The sequence below is a fragment of the Dufourea novaeangliae genome, unplaced genomic scaffold (genome assembly GCF_001272555.1).
Source record: "Dufourea novaeangliae isolate 0120121106 unplaced genomic scaffold, ASM127255v1 scaffold400, whole genome shotgun sequence".
In the NCBI taxonomy this organism is placed as follows: domain Eukaryota; kingdom Metazoa; phylum Arthropoda; class Insecta; order Hymenoptera; family Halictidae; genus Dufourea; species Dufourea novaeangliae.
Genome location: NW_015374273.1, coordinates 11,843 through 26,483, shown reverse-complemented (window position 1 = coordinate 26,483; position 14,641 = coordinate 11,843). Strand labels below are relative to the sequence as shown.

General features: G+C 36.9%; 3 protein-coding genes across 3 annotated transcripts; all 3 read left to right on the top strand.

The window, feature by feature from the left end:
• The first annotated feature begins 2,184 nt into the window (after positions 1-2,184).
• Positions 2,185-3,879, top strand: LOC107192731 (piggyBac transposable element-derived protein 4-like). Its single transcript, XM_015582055.1, has one exon. It carries the CDS (start codon positions 2,185-2,187, stop codon positions 3,877-3,879), a length of 1,695 nt encoding a protein of 564 aa, XP_015437541.1.
• A 2,903-nt stretch (positions 3,880-6,782) lies between these two features.
• Positions 6,783-8,588, top strand: LOC107192730 (piggyBac transposable element-derived protein 4-like). The gene has a single exon (XM_015582054.1). It carries the CDS (start codon positions 6,783-6,785, stop codon positions 8,586-8,588), a length of 1,806 nt encoding a protein of 601 aa, XP_015437540.1.
• Positions 8,589-10,921: 2,333 nt separating this feature from the next.
• Positions 10,922-12,995, top strand: LOC107192729 (piggyBac transposable element-derived protein 3-like). The gene is made up of 3 exons (XM_015582053.1): positions 10,922-11,065; positions 11,127-12,777; positions 12,925-12,995. The coding sequence occupies exons 1-3, from the start codon at positions 10,922-10,924 to the stop codon at positions 12,993-12,995; spliced, it is 1,866 nt and encodes a 621-aa protein (XP_015437539.1).
• Positions 12,996-14,641: the final 1,646 nt, after the last annotated feature.

Below are 14,641 nucleotides of genomic sequence, written 5' to 3'. Positions count from 1 at the left end.
CGCTCTCCGGACGTAAATCCCATCGAACATTTGTGGGGTATATTAGTTCGACGGATTTATTCAAAAAAGCAGAAATATCATAAGCTTGAAGAACTAAAGGACGCAATTATTGAAGCGTATAACAATATAGACAAAAAAATAATAAAAAATCTCATTTCCAGTATGGAAAATCGAGTTTTTGACTTAATTCGTAGAGGCGGAAATGTAATAAACTATTAAATATCTTTATCCGTAGATAACAATTAAAATAAAATAGGTTTTTATTATAGTTGGTATATTTATGAAACAAAAATTCAGTAGCTTTTTTGTTATATTTTTAATTTAATATAATACTTTCAATAAATCCATGGAACTGTTTTTTTAATGTTTCTTGTTATGACCCTATCTAACAATGGAAATTAACATTATAGTATAATTTACTACCAAACCATCAAATCATTCAAATTTTATGGGGTTGGTATATTTGTGACAGGCACTGTAGTATTCTTTTGGCGATAATCTCTGTTAAATATTTCTTCTTCTCATTATATTCGTATATTTCATTATTTTTGTATGTTGGTTCTATCGTTTATATCCTGAGCTATTGAGTTGTACACATTTAAAATTTTATACTATTATTATTATATCATTTTACAAAAGTTAATGTATGTAAGTTCCTATTATAATTCAATATATATTGGGTTGTCCGGAAAGTTCGTGCCGATTTTTGGTAGGTGGCGTAAGGACAAGTCTGAATATATCAGAACGATTGAAAACAAATGACATGGATACATATCGTAAAAGACGGTACTTCAGGCGTATTTGGAAAACATTTGGTTACGATACGTTAATTTTTGTCAGTTTTATACGCCTTTGAATATGGAAGAAAACAATGCGCATTTTAGGCATTTAATGCTTTTCTTTTACCAGAAAGGCAAAAATTTCACACAAGCGGCAAACAAGATATGCGCTGTTTATGGCGAAGGTGCTGTAGCTGAAAGAACTGTGCGGAAGTGGTTCGCTAGGTTTGAAGCTGGTGATTTCAACCTTAAAGATCAAGAGCGTCCGGGTAGGCCCTCCACCACAGATGAAGATCAGATTAAAACACTGATCGCGAATAACCCACGCTATACGACACGTAAATTAGCAGAAATGTTAAATATGTCAAAATACACTATCCACGAGCATTTTGTGAAGCTCGGCTTTATAAACCGTTTTGATGTATGGGTTCTCCACGATTTAACGGAGAAAAATCTGATGGATCGCATTTTCATTTACGACTTGCTCTATAAACGCAACGAGGAGACACCATTTTTGAAACAAGTAGTGACGGGAGATGAAAAATGGATCATTTATAATAATGTTGAGCGAAAAAGATCTTGGGCAAAGCGGATTGAACCACCTTTAGCCACCCCAAAAGCCGGTCTTCATCCAAAGAAGGCGATGCTCTGTGTCTGGTGGGATTGGAAAGGGATTATGAGTATTATGAGCTTTTACCAAACAACGAGACGATAAATTCAGAAAAGTATTGTTCCCAATTAGACGAATTAAAGACAGCAATTGAACAAAAACGTCCAGAAATAGCGAATCGGAAGGGCGTCGTGTTTCATCAGGACAATGCGCTACCTCATGTGTCTTTGATAACTCGACAAAAGTTGTTGGAGCTCGGTTGGGATGTTCTACCCCATCCACCATATTCACCAGACCTCGCGCCCTCTGATTTCCACCTATTTCGATCATTACAAAATTCCCTTAACACTTTCACAACCGGTGACACCAACGTGATGCCATCGGCAGGCCAGACGTTGTTTGCCGGTGACACTCATGTGGTGTCATTGGTAGGCCAGTCGTTATTGGCCGGTGACACTCACGTGGTGCCATTGATAGGCCAGTACCATTGGCAAGCCAATTGTAAAACTTTTTAGAACGTCAAATTTTATTACGTAAAACCTTTTGACTACTAAAGACTCTATCTCGAAACGCTTCGGAGGGACTGAATACTTTTTCACGAAATACATTTCAATTTTTGCTTATTGATGGGCAACAAGGTATGTTGTTTCTGAGAGTGTTGCACGGATACGATAAAATAATTTCTAGACAAATACAGTAAGATAGTAGTAAACGATCGAAGGCTTGTTTTCAGAGCGTCACATTGTAGTTCGTTATATCATTTCAGTAACATTGTGAAAATATTCCCTAATAATAATGGATTACGAAGGAGAGAATAGTTTAGAAGATAATTATGATGATGTGCTTTCTGATGTTCCTGACGATTGTGATTTAGAAGAGACAAGTGACAGTGACACAGAATCAGTAGATTCAGATATCAGTACCGGAGTGCGAAAAAGACGACGGGTCATGCCTTTGCCGAGTTATTCTGAAGAAAGCTACGAAGAAATGCATTCAGACTGGACAGAATTTGATAAAACTATAAATAATAATGAAGCTTTTAGAGGCACTCCGGGTCCTACTGTGTTTCCAATAGATACAAGTATGGTCGATGAATTCGCAGATATGTTTATTGGAAACGACTTATTTGAATTTATTGCCACGGAAACAAACAGATACCACGCACAGAATTGTGGCAAGCATAAACAGCAAAAAAACAGTGCCAAATGGTTCGATGTAACGGTAGCAGAGCTGAAAAAGTGGTTTGCACTAACAATTATAATGGGGCTTGTAAAAAAACCAAGAATGGAGGATCACTGGTCCACAAACCCACTGATAGAGACTCCAATATTTTCCAAGACAATGAGCCGCAATAGATTCAGGCAAATATTGACATACATTCATTTTGCAAACAATGCTAACATGCCTCCCGATGGTAACCGACTCTTCAAAGTACAATACCTAATCGACTATTTCTCCAAAAAATTTGAAGAAAATTTCAATCTTTCACAAAACATTTGTATTGACGAAGGTATGATACCGTGTCGCGGAAGGCTTATGTTTAAAACTTATAATCTATCCAAAATTACGAAATATGGTATTCTTATCGGAATGCTATGCGATTCTGCTAGTGGATATATTTCGAGTTTTACACTTTATTGTGGCGTTGGGCAAAGTTTAAACACCACAATAATGGAACTATTGAGACGTTCCTTTGGAAAATGGCACCATCTCTATATGGATAATCTGTACAATAGTGTTGCCCTCGCAAAAGAACTACTTTTGAAACAAATCCGAGTGTGTGGAACAATAAGGCTTGACCGAGGACTACCAGATTCTTTAAAAAATACAAAATTGAAAAGATCGGAATCTTTGTTTAAACGACAAGGGGAAATACTTTTGCAGTTCTGGCAAATCTTGAAAAACAGAGTTGTCCGAATGATATCTACAATTCACAATGCCGAATTTGTGGACACTGGAAAGATTTGTAGAAAAACTGACCGACCGATTCAAAAACCCCGATGTATTATTGATTATAATCAGCATATGAAAGGAGTGGATCGAGCGGATCAATATCTAAGCTATTACCCCATATTCAAAAAGACTCTAAAGTGGTCTAAAAAGGTTGCATTGTATCTTTTTAACTGCAGTTTGTTCAATGCGTTTACAGTACATAGACATATGAACGTAAGTTGTGGTAAAACTCTGGCATTTCGTGACTTCCTGCTGCATATAGCAAGATATTGGATACAAGACACAGACACCGAAGGGAATTTTGAAAATCCTACAACATCGACTCATCATCATGATCCACTTCACAGACTTTCTGGAAATTTAAAATACCACCAATTGATCCCAATTTTTCCAACTAATAAACGTAAAAGAAGAAGATGTCACGTATGCTATTTACATCGTACTAGAAAAACCACAAGATTGATGTGTAAAACTTGCAAAGTTGCGTTATACTTGGGGAACTGTTTTGCTACCTATCATCAAAAAAAGAAATATTAAATGAATGCGGAATTTAGTTAAATGGAGTTATTTTATAAAAAGCAGTTAAGTTTATTATGTTGTTATGAATTTTGTTTTATATTTGTACGTTTTAATAATTACCACACAAAGGAATAAATATTGTTGTATAATAATGTTGAATTATTTCATGAATTTACGTAAAGTTTTTTTCAAGCGAAGAAATGTTTACAAATAGTGCGGACGGCAAAGTGTTTTTTCAAAAATATTGCCGGCCCCTGGCGACGTTTCACTGCGCAAACATGCGGTTGTGAAAGTGTTAAAAGGCAATATGTGTTTTCATATTTTCCTGTATATCTTGAGATGTATAGAAGATATTAAGAAACTTTTGAAATGAAAGTTTAGTAGATTCTTATGCTCTCCAAAAATGTGTAATGCAATTCTTTAAAATTGGTTTATTTATTTATTTGTTTATTAGAAATCATATTTTTAACAATTTCATTACCGATTTTTGTAGATCATAAAGAGTCGTTAAATTTTCATTGCAACAGTTTTTTGACATCTACTATAGTTCCCAAGATATACAGAGAAATAAAAAAAGGGCTGTTCAATATTGAGACAAATCAATTGACGGGGGCAGCACCTCCCAATGATCATCAAAGAACCGACCATGCAACAGCCGATCAGCCATGAACGATGCATCGGTAATGGCTGGCATCATCACCGCAGATTCACACACACCACGCGCCGATAGCTGCGTGTGGCGTGCGCGTCGCTCACCACGAGCCAATCGCGGCCCGTGGCGTGCGTGTCGCTTAGCGAACGCACCAATTGCAATCATCAACACTGATACGTCACACCCGTCTTCCTTACAAGCTGGCGGAAACGACGTCTCACTCGCGCTCACTCTTGTTCGGATCGAGATATCAACCGCATCGTGTACGACTCAACAGGTTTTCTGTTAGTGTGACTCTTTGTGCACAAATCTTCACTATTCGTGTAAATCGTGAATACCGTGACGGAACACCTACTCAACAAGAACAACTCTCTACAACTCCGTAGCTCAACTCACCACCAGACCAGCTCACGCCGAATTATCATCAGCTGATCGGCCATTGTCGAACCACCTGCGACCACGAGGTGATTTACGACCACCTCGTTGTGCATATCATCGCAGTGGTTACTCATCCGCACGGTAAACATTCAAGTCTCATTTACACGTAGACTATCTTGCCATAGAACCACTCATAGTGTGGCCATTCAGTTCCTAATGAACAGTACTCTACATTTGACTTAATCAAACAGAATCACATGGCCTAACTCACACGATTTACTCAGTGTACGTCAACTCATTTTTATTGTATTCAAATTCTCAAGCCTGCTCATCCATTGTTTCTATAAATATCAATTAATGTTGGTCACTCACTGTCAGATTCACCATCCATAGTTTACACGTTCATTCTTCACGTCATAGATAATAAACTCATTGGTTCATTGCATACTTTGAATTCTGGCTCACTCATTGTTTTACCCAATATTGACGCAATAAAGTAATCACAAAGCCAACATGTGTACATTTATTTGCCACACAGCTGTCACCAGACATCCGTTTCAATCCTGGCTCGTTCCTTGCAAATGCCACTCACATACAGTCCACTAAACTATTAAAATTAACAACTACAAACCGAACATTACGCAACAAGGGCGTATCGGTTTTTAGGCGGTTATTTCACCCTGAAGAACCGAATATCAACAAAACGAATTGCTCGATGCTTCTATTCCCCTACAAATCTGCAGACATCTGGAAAATTGGAATTTTTGGGGTATCGAAGTTAATTATCGAGGGGAAAAACGGTCCTGTAGGATTACTTGCCTAAGTCGATACACAAGAAATTAGTGTCCAATTAAAACAGAAATCATATTCTTCTGTATTCATCAATCTTGCAAGCCTTTCGAAAGATTACAATGACTGGGTGTTCTTGTGACCCTTGGATGATCCTGGATTTCACTGTCCACATCGGAAGAATATATTCGTATACTTTCAGTGTGATCACTGAAATGCAACGACCAATCCCACACAAGCAGAAAAATCGTTGGAATTTTGTTCAGCTTGTGAAATTGACCATTTACAGGTAGAATATGTAATTTGTAAAAAAATCTTCGTGTAGAAAACCGATTTTAGTTTTTTTTCAAATGGTACCATTCCGAAACCAAACCTAAAACGTGGACGAAATTCAAGCTGCACTTCTTATCAGGGCCAATCAAATGTGAAAATAATACCAAATTTGATTTTTATTGATGATGAACTTTATTTGGTCCACGACCTCGGTTTTCTTTAAATCGTATGGTTTGTTTCATGGACCAATAAATCTGATAATAAATCAAATTTCCAAATTTTATTTTTATTGTTAAAAATCTATGACTGTATTTTGTCCACGATTTCGATTTCCTTTAAATCGTATGGTTTATTTCAAGCACCAATAAATCTGAATATAATGAAATTTCCAAATTTTATTTTTGTTGTTGAAGATCTATGACTCTATTTGATCCATGATTTCGGTTTCCTTTCGATCATATAGTTCGTTTCAAGGGCCATTAACGACTCGTTTATGTTAATCGACGATAAACCTCGAGCGGTTTTCTTACCTCACTTGAAGCTCGATTTTGACGATTAACACGTTGACTGCCACGCGCGTTTACAGTGAAATCCCCGTCAGGCCACGCGTACCGCTATACGGAGCGTATTCCGATATTTAAAAAATGCGAATCGTTTATTGTCCCGAGAACAGCTCCCCACCCCGTTTGTTTGCATGGTATGATGCCCGGTCATTTATTTTCGCTACTTCGCACTTGTTTCTTATTTCGGTATTGTATAGGATCAGTTTGACTCTTTGCCGAGTAACGAGCGGTATAACTGAAAATCTCTACCCTAATAATTCGTTGAAATGTCGAAAAGGAAAAGGGAAAACTTATTTGTTCGAGAGTCAAATTGCAGTGAACAAGAAAGCTTTTACGAGGCTTACACGAATTCAAATAGCAGCGATGAGGAAGAAATCAGATTTCCTAGAAATAGAAATGTAAATAGAATTGCATCATCTGATTCCGATTCGGATATTGATAAGTGCAATGGTAGTGATACTGAGTGTAATGAAGATTCCATTGATGAGATTTTACAAGAATTGATCATTGATGAAGACAGGAGGACTGATGATACCGAGGAAAATACAATTCAATTTGGCGAATGGAATGAATTTAGTGGTCGGCAGAAGTCATTTTCTTTTTCCGAGACGGGCGGCCTCATTAGACAATTACCAGGTGATGTTCATCCATATGATGTGTTTGCGCTGTTCGTCGATGACGAAATAATAGACTTAATGGTATCAGAAACAAATAGATACGCGGAACAAAAGCTAAATAAATCTGACCTACCACCGTGTTCACGGATGCATAAGTGGAAACCCACTAATCCCGAAGAAATAAAAAAATTCTTGGGACTGATTTTATATATGGGAGTTGTAAAAGTAAACCCCATTGCCAATTATTGGTCGAAAAGCCCATTATATAATTTTCAATTACCGCGTACTATAATGTCACGAAATAGATTTGAGTTACTATTGAGTAACTTTCATTTTGCCAATAATGAGTCCATTGCCCGTAACGATCGACTTGGAAAAATACGTCCACTTTTCGACAAACTGGAGGAAAAGTATCAGGAAATATTAACGCCTGGAGAACATATTGTTATTGATGAAACGTTAATTCCATGGCGCGGAAGACTCATTTTCAGACAATATATACCAAACAAAGCGCACAAGTACGGAATCAAATTATTTAAATTATGCTCAGACACGGGGTATACATGGGCGATGAAAATTTACTCTGGTAAATCGGCTGATGGTATTAGAGAAACGGGATTGGCACATAATGTATGTCTTGAGCTTGCAGAAAAACTTTTCCACCAAGGACGCACATTGTATATTGATAATTTTTACACCAGTTATGAGTTAGCAATATCATGCCTAAACCGCAAAACCCATGTCGTGGGAACACTTAGGAATAACAAAAAATTCCTTCCAAAAGATATTCTTCATTGCAAACTGAGAAAAGGAGAGATGGTATCCAAAGAAGATGATAACGGGATTGTGGTACTCAAATGGAGAGATACACGGGACGTAAGAATTTTATCCACAAAACACGCTCCTATCATGGTCCCAATTGCAAAAAAAAATCGTAGCATTCGGACTATTTCTCCAAGTGAACAGATACCTGCAACACTCAAACCACTAGCTGTTGTCGAATATAATACAGGAAAGTGTGGCATAGATTATTCCGACCAAATGGTTTCCTATGCCACTACAATTAGAAAAGGAATCAAGTGGTACCGAAAGCTTGGCATTCAATTGCTTCTGGGAATTTCTGTTGTAAACGCCTTGACGGTTTACAAAATTGCAACGAAGAAAGATGTAAATATTAGAAGATTTAGGGAAATATTAGCTTCAAAATTATTTGGGTTGTCTGATAGCACAACAAGTCCATGTTCTCGTCGAAGACAGCACCATATCGCCGTTCGAAAAAATGATTCCGGAGGAAGCATTAGACGCGCATGCAAACAGTGTTATGCAAATAAAAGTTGTCAAATGGGCAGATCAAGAACACGAGATAATGTAAATAAAACAACAACTTATTGTCCAAGTTGTCCCAACCAACCCCAGCTTTGTATAGAATGTTTCAAAGCTTGGCATTCTCCATAATTTTCTTAATAAACCATTTTAATTAAATTCATATGAATAAATATAGTTTATATTAAATAATATTCAATAGATTTGTTACTTATTCTGCGAAATATCTTTCCAAACACATACGAATGATCTGCGCAAGTAGTCAAATAAGCGTCACCCCAATACGGGTGACGCGGCCCGATCCGAAACTTGACTGTCACCCGAATACGGGTGACGCGGCAGTCAACGTGTTAAGGCTTGCACTGATAGCCTTTAATTATAACTGAGATTGATCTATCTATCTGTGGAACATGTCGATAGTCCTAGTTCCATCAATAGGTTGGATATACTGCCACGAGTCAAGGATTTCATATCTGATCCCCAATCTCTGAACAGAACTACGATATTATATGCAGCGTTATATCACTATCACTATTTTAACAGCGCTTGAAAACCCGTGTAGGGCCGGGTACAGAATGCCCCTACAGTACTCCCTGCTTGTCGTAAGAGGCGACTAAAAGGAGGGACCCTTTTGTCATATTCCTTGTATCATACTGATCATCGTCAGTCCTCCAGTTTTTGCCATTCAGAATATAGAAAGTGTGACAAAAAATGGTGAAGAGCTTCATAGTTGAAAAATTAGATTAATTTTCTTGTTAATGATACACATATACAGTTAGGGAATTTGTTAAACCAGGATAATATTATGACAAATCTAGTTTGCACAGAATAATAAATATTATATAGGTTGTAATGGATAATGAATATTCTATAGTTTCTGCAAAAATTAATACAGTGATTCCAGATTCAGAATATCTAAATATTCAACACTCTTGTTCGCCAATCAGAGTATACCAAAATTGATGCTACTAGAATACATAGATCAGAGGTGTCAAACTTAAATTCCGATTGTGAATCTTTCCAATCGTAACATTAAACAAATCAACAAAACAAGTGTAATCAAGACATTAATATGTAAATTAATTGTCAACTGTAGATTCAAATATAGTCTAAAAACAACGTAAATCACGCCAGTATGTTCAGTAGAGGGGAAAACCTGGTGCTGTCTTCTTGATAAGCATGTTAATGCAGTTAACGCAATACCACGATACACGACAGCACGTCTCAAACCGCGAACCAGTGTCGTAAGATACAAAGGTATGAATTCGTATTTGCAAGTTCGAGTATTGTAGAGTATCGAGACGTACTGGACGTGTACTCGCGACCTGTTTAATGGAGTGTGAGCGTTAAATGCAGGGAAGATAATACCGTGTTTCGACCAGAATGTATAGTGTTCCATAAATGTATTGGTATGGTAGACGTACTCAGAAGAACGAGTAACCGTACTCTACTAGGCGGAGGTGTACCTGGTACTGCTCACGAGCAAATCTTCCCCTCTGGAGGTACCCTTACTGTGGGACTTATGTTGACTCAAATGGGTCAACTTGAGGTCGATGGTGGTGGTGACCCAGGAGGGGAGGCTCGAAATTGCTTATGGCTCCTGAGCAGTAGTTGGACACCTCTGATACACAATGATCATAGAAAATGCTACGGGGCATAATTATATTATTTTATGGTGAATAATACTAGAATGACTCCAGAACCAATATTTTCGAATGCTCCGTACTCCCTTGTTTGCCATTCAGAATAGAGCAACTGGTGCTAATAGAGTAAATGGACGATAAGAAATACTACAGATCATTAAATATATAAAGTGTTAGACGGATTTCATTGTCACTGACGTTAACAGTTGGGGAATTTGTTCAATTATGATAATACTAGAATACATGTAGTCCATGTTGAATAATATTAAAATCATTCCACAATTAATACTATCTTTCAGCAACTTACAATGCTGAAGAAGTTAAAGTCCAAAGTTTAATAGTGAAAGAAAGTTAGAATCGAAATTAAATTGAGGATATCTATTGTTCAATTAACCCTTTGATGTCAAATGTTGCTTATAGGCAACATTGTATATTTTCCGTTATAGCTCCTAAAGTTTTTGTTATTTTTGCTAACGGTTTTTTCCAACTGTTATGTATATATGTGAGCATTCGTTTACGATGTTGCATTTTTTAATAGCTTTACAAGTCTTCATTTGTAAGCTAGTTGAAGTGGTGTTAAGACGTGTGCAAAAAAAAGTGAAAAAAGGTGGTCTACAAAAATTCAAATAAAAAGTAAACTCGCTAGAATTTTTTTATAAAAAGTGTGTTTTGTTATAAATAACAGGTAAGAAAATGAAATAAAGTTTGCAAAACATAAAAAAAATTGTTATTGTTATATCAGGAATTTCTTGAACACAATGTTGCTTATAAGCAACATTTGTCCATAGTAGCAATAATTTTTGTTTGGCTTTTTTCTCAGAAATGCGTCCAAAAGGTCTCACAGAATCAGAAATAACACAAATAATCAATTTCGACTGGAATAATTCTGATGATGAAGAAGGTGAAGAAGAAGAAGAGTTATATGATTCCAATTTGGAGAGAGTCATTGAAGACACAATTGATCAGGTAAGTGTTATTACAATGTAGTTCTATTGAATCTATTGAATTGCCGAATCTATTGAAACAGGTAAGGACAAGAGGAGAAAACGTTGAACTAAATTTGATTACCAGAATTGTTGAAAAAGATGTACATGGAGAAGCTGATGAAATAGTTGAAAATGAAGGGGATACAGAAAACATAGTCACGGAAAGTTTTGAAAAAATCAATCTGGAGAGTTTGAGATGGAGGAACGCGAGCCTATCCGTTTGCGAAACTGCTTGGAAAGAAGAAACAATCTATCGAGAAGTCAGAGATCCAATAAAATACTTCAGTGAGTTTTTCGATGATGAAATTATAAACAAGATTTGCAACGAAACAAATCTATATTCGATGCAAACGAAAGGCGTAGTGCTAAATTGTTTTCCATTTGAGATCAGACGATTCTTTGGCGTACTTCTTTATTTAGGCGTAATACAAGTTCCAAATTTACGAATGGCTTGGATGCCAAACTTCAGATTATCAGCTGTTGCAGATTCTTTATCAAGAGTTCGCTTTGAGAAAATCAAAGAAGCTTTTCACATAAATGATAATACTCAACAGCCGGAACGTGGATCAGCTAATTACGACAAACTTTATAAAATACGTCCATTACTTGATAAAATGAAAGAGAAATGCAACAAAATAAACCAGGAGGAACACCAGAGCATTGATGAACAAATGATTAAATATAAAGGACGTCACAATCTAAAACAATACCTACCAATGAAGCCCAATAAGTGGGGTTTCAAAATGTTCACAAGAGCTGGAGTTTCAGGTATCGTATACGATTTTGCTCTCTATGCAGGAGAAGGAACGTGCCCATCTTTTGGGTTGGGGATCTCATCAGATATTGTGTTGCACTTAGCTTCTAATGTTCGACAACACAAGAATTATAAATTATATTTCGATAATTGGTTCACTTCTATAAGCCTGATGATTGCGCTAAAAGAAAAAGGCATTTTGGCAGTAGGAACAATTCGAAGCAATCGAATGAAAAACTGTTGTCTTATGAATGAAAAGGAGCTCATGAAAAAAGGTCGTGGATCATATGATTTCAAATTTGAGGTAGCACATAATTTAGTTGTCTGCCGCTGGTACGACAACAAGAGCGTTCAGCTAGTCTCAAATTATATAGCTGAAAAACCAGTTTCAGAATGCAAACGCTGGTGTCGTAAAGAAAAGAAGTATTTGAATATACCTAGACCTGCTATTGTCGAGTGTTATAACAAGCATATGGGAGGCGTAGACTTGGCTGACATGTTGTTAGACTTGTATAAAATCAACCACCGTTCTAAGAAATGGTATATGCGTATTGTATACTGGTGCCTCAGCACAGCAGTAGTCAATAGCTGGTTGTTGTATAGAAGAGATCTAAAAAATCACGAAGGAAGAACGAAACATATGTCGTTGTTGAATTTTCAATTGATGATAGCAAACGAGCTTCTACACGATTCTGATATTACGCCAGTACACCAACGCAAAAGAGGCCGTCCATTGGGAATCCTTTCAAGCATGCACTCAAATGCACCGTCACCAGTGTCTCCAGCACCATCTAACATTTCAGACGTTTCATTACAAAGTTCATCGTCATCAGCAAAACGATCATACATAGCAGAACCCCCAAAATCCATGCGTCTCGATCAAACTAGTCATTGGGTTGAATGGGGAGCAAAAGGAAGGTGTAGATTATGCCATACCGGTATTCCAAAATCAAAATGTTCAAAATGCAAGGTACACTTATGTTGTAACCCACAAAAAAATTGTTTTGTTTCATATCACACATGAAATGTTTCAAAAATTAATAAAAATAACATAAAACCACAATATTCGTTTGTGTTTTAAAAAGTACCACCATGGCGCAATGTTGCTTATAAGCAACATCTCATAACGGTAAAACCAGAAGTGATAGAAGTTTGAAATTGATATCAGTTCATATTCAAAGCTTAACCAATAACCTAATATATTCCAAATATTTTTAACCACGCCCACTTTAATTCTGACATCAAAGGGTTAAAGACACAAGGAATATGATGAAAGTAGAAATATCAATATAAAAGTGGCTAAATAACAATGTATCAGCGGTCTGTCTACCGGGATCATTAAATTGAAGCTTTTCAGGTAAATACAAGGGTCACGTTCATTTAGAGCAACGGCCGATAAAAATCCTGTTCACTATATGTGAACAGGTCCATTAGGCACGGTGGGGACTTAAATTAAGGCGTCCATTCGCGCTCATAAATGTCAGGACATTTATCCAATATACGGTGAATATTATAAGGCATTACGAAATTACTGAATGTCCTAAAAATCCGTAAAAGTGTGAAATAAATATTATTTAGGGAATGTCAAATCTCGATGGATAACGCATAAACTGTTATAAAATGATAAACTCGTTGTTTGCAATAGACAGACTCATCTCGATTATTGTTCCGAAGTCGGTCCGCGCCGGGAAAATAATCTTATAGGGAAAAATGATTCAGACAATAATCGTGTAGATCAAGAATCATTTTTACGAACCATTAGATTTTCTTCATACAGACCAGGTGTGCCTGATACTTATGAACGTTTGTGTATATATCAATAATTTCGTCAGTCACAATAGACCTCTTCGAGAAGGTCTTAAACCCTATTAGAGTCAATATATAACAACAATAGACTGACAAGTAGAATCAATCCTGCCCTCCCTCTCGCCCGCCCAAATCTCATAATACCGGGATATTAGGAGAAAAATATTGTCGCGTATTTTATTGTTATGAATGTAAGTACAGTAAATCCTCCATGAGTATTAGAAGGTTCCTTGACACTCTCACTTCATGAGATTTAGCACCCTGAAAGAGCTTTAAAACCCAATGGTACTTGTTTCAACCGCATATGGCAATTAGTTTATGAAACATTTAGTGTTCAGTCATCGAGAATTTACTGTAGAATCACAGTTACGCAGTAGAATCATCGGGTGTGACCCCTTATCCAGGCGCGTGCCGCTAAGGAGGATATATGTATGTAGGACCGAGCGAACGTCCACGAATATCGATCATTCTTCAGTATAGATCCTTCGACTAAATGGATCATAGACCGTCAACAAAGATCCATCGTGTTTATGGATCATTCGCGTGTATAGATTGTCCCCATTTGCAAATCCTTCGTTTAAATGGATCAAATCTTAGATCCTCGGCTTCCTACGCGTATATGGATCAATTCGTAGATCCTCGATTTCCTCCGCGTAAATGGATCGATTCGTAGATCCTCGATTTCCTCCGCGTAAATGGATCGATTCGTAGATCCTCGATTTCCTACGTGTAAATGGATCAATCCGTTCATCCTTGATATCCTCCGCGTATATACATCCTCGATGTATATTAACAGATCGCGAAAATATATTGACCGGAATCCATCTGATTCTGTGTGAAATCTACGATTAGGAATGAAAAGTAGATTCATTCGTCTGCCCTCCCACTCAAGCCCTTCGGAGCCCACCCTCTCAAGCCCTGGTGCCCTCTTAAGCCCTCCCAATAATATAATAATAATAATATGTATATATATATATGTATATATATATATATTAT

Coding starts and splice junctions, on each gene's coding strand:
- LOC107192730 (XM_015582054.1), top strand. CDS start 6,783: ATGTCGAAAAGGAAAAGGGAAAACTTATTTGTTCGAGAGTCAAATTGC.
- LOC107192731 (XM_015582055.1), top strand. CDS start 2,185: ATGGATTACGAAGGAGAGAATAGTTTAGAAGATAATTATGATGATGTG.
- LOC107192729 (XM_015582053.1), top strand. CDS start 10,922: ATGCGTCCAAAAGGTCTCACAGAATCAGAAATAACACAAATAATCAAT. Junction 11,066..11,126: donor TTGAAGACACAATTGATCAG/GTAAGTGTTATT, acceptor CTATTGAAACAG/GTAAGGACAAGAGGAGAAAA. Junction 12,778..12,924: donor GTGTAGATTATGCCATACCG/GTATTCCAAAAT, acceptor TGTTTTAAAAAG/TACCACCATGGCGCAATGTT.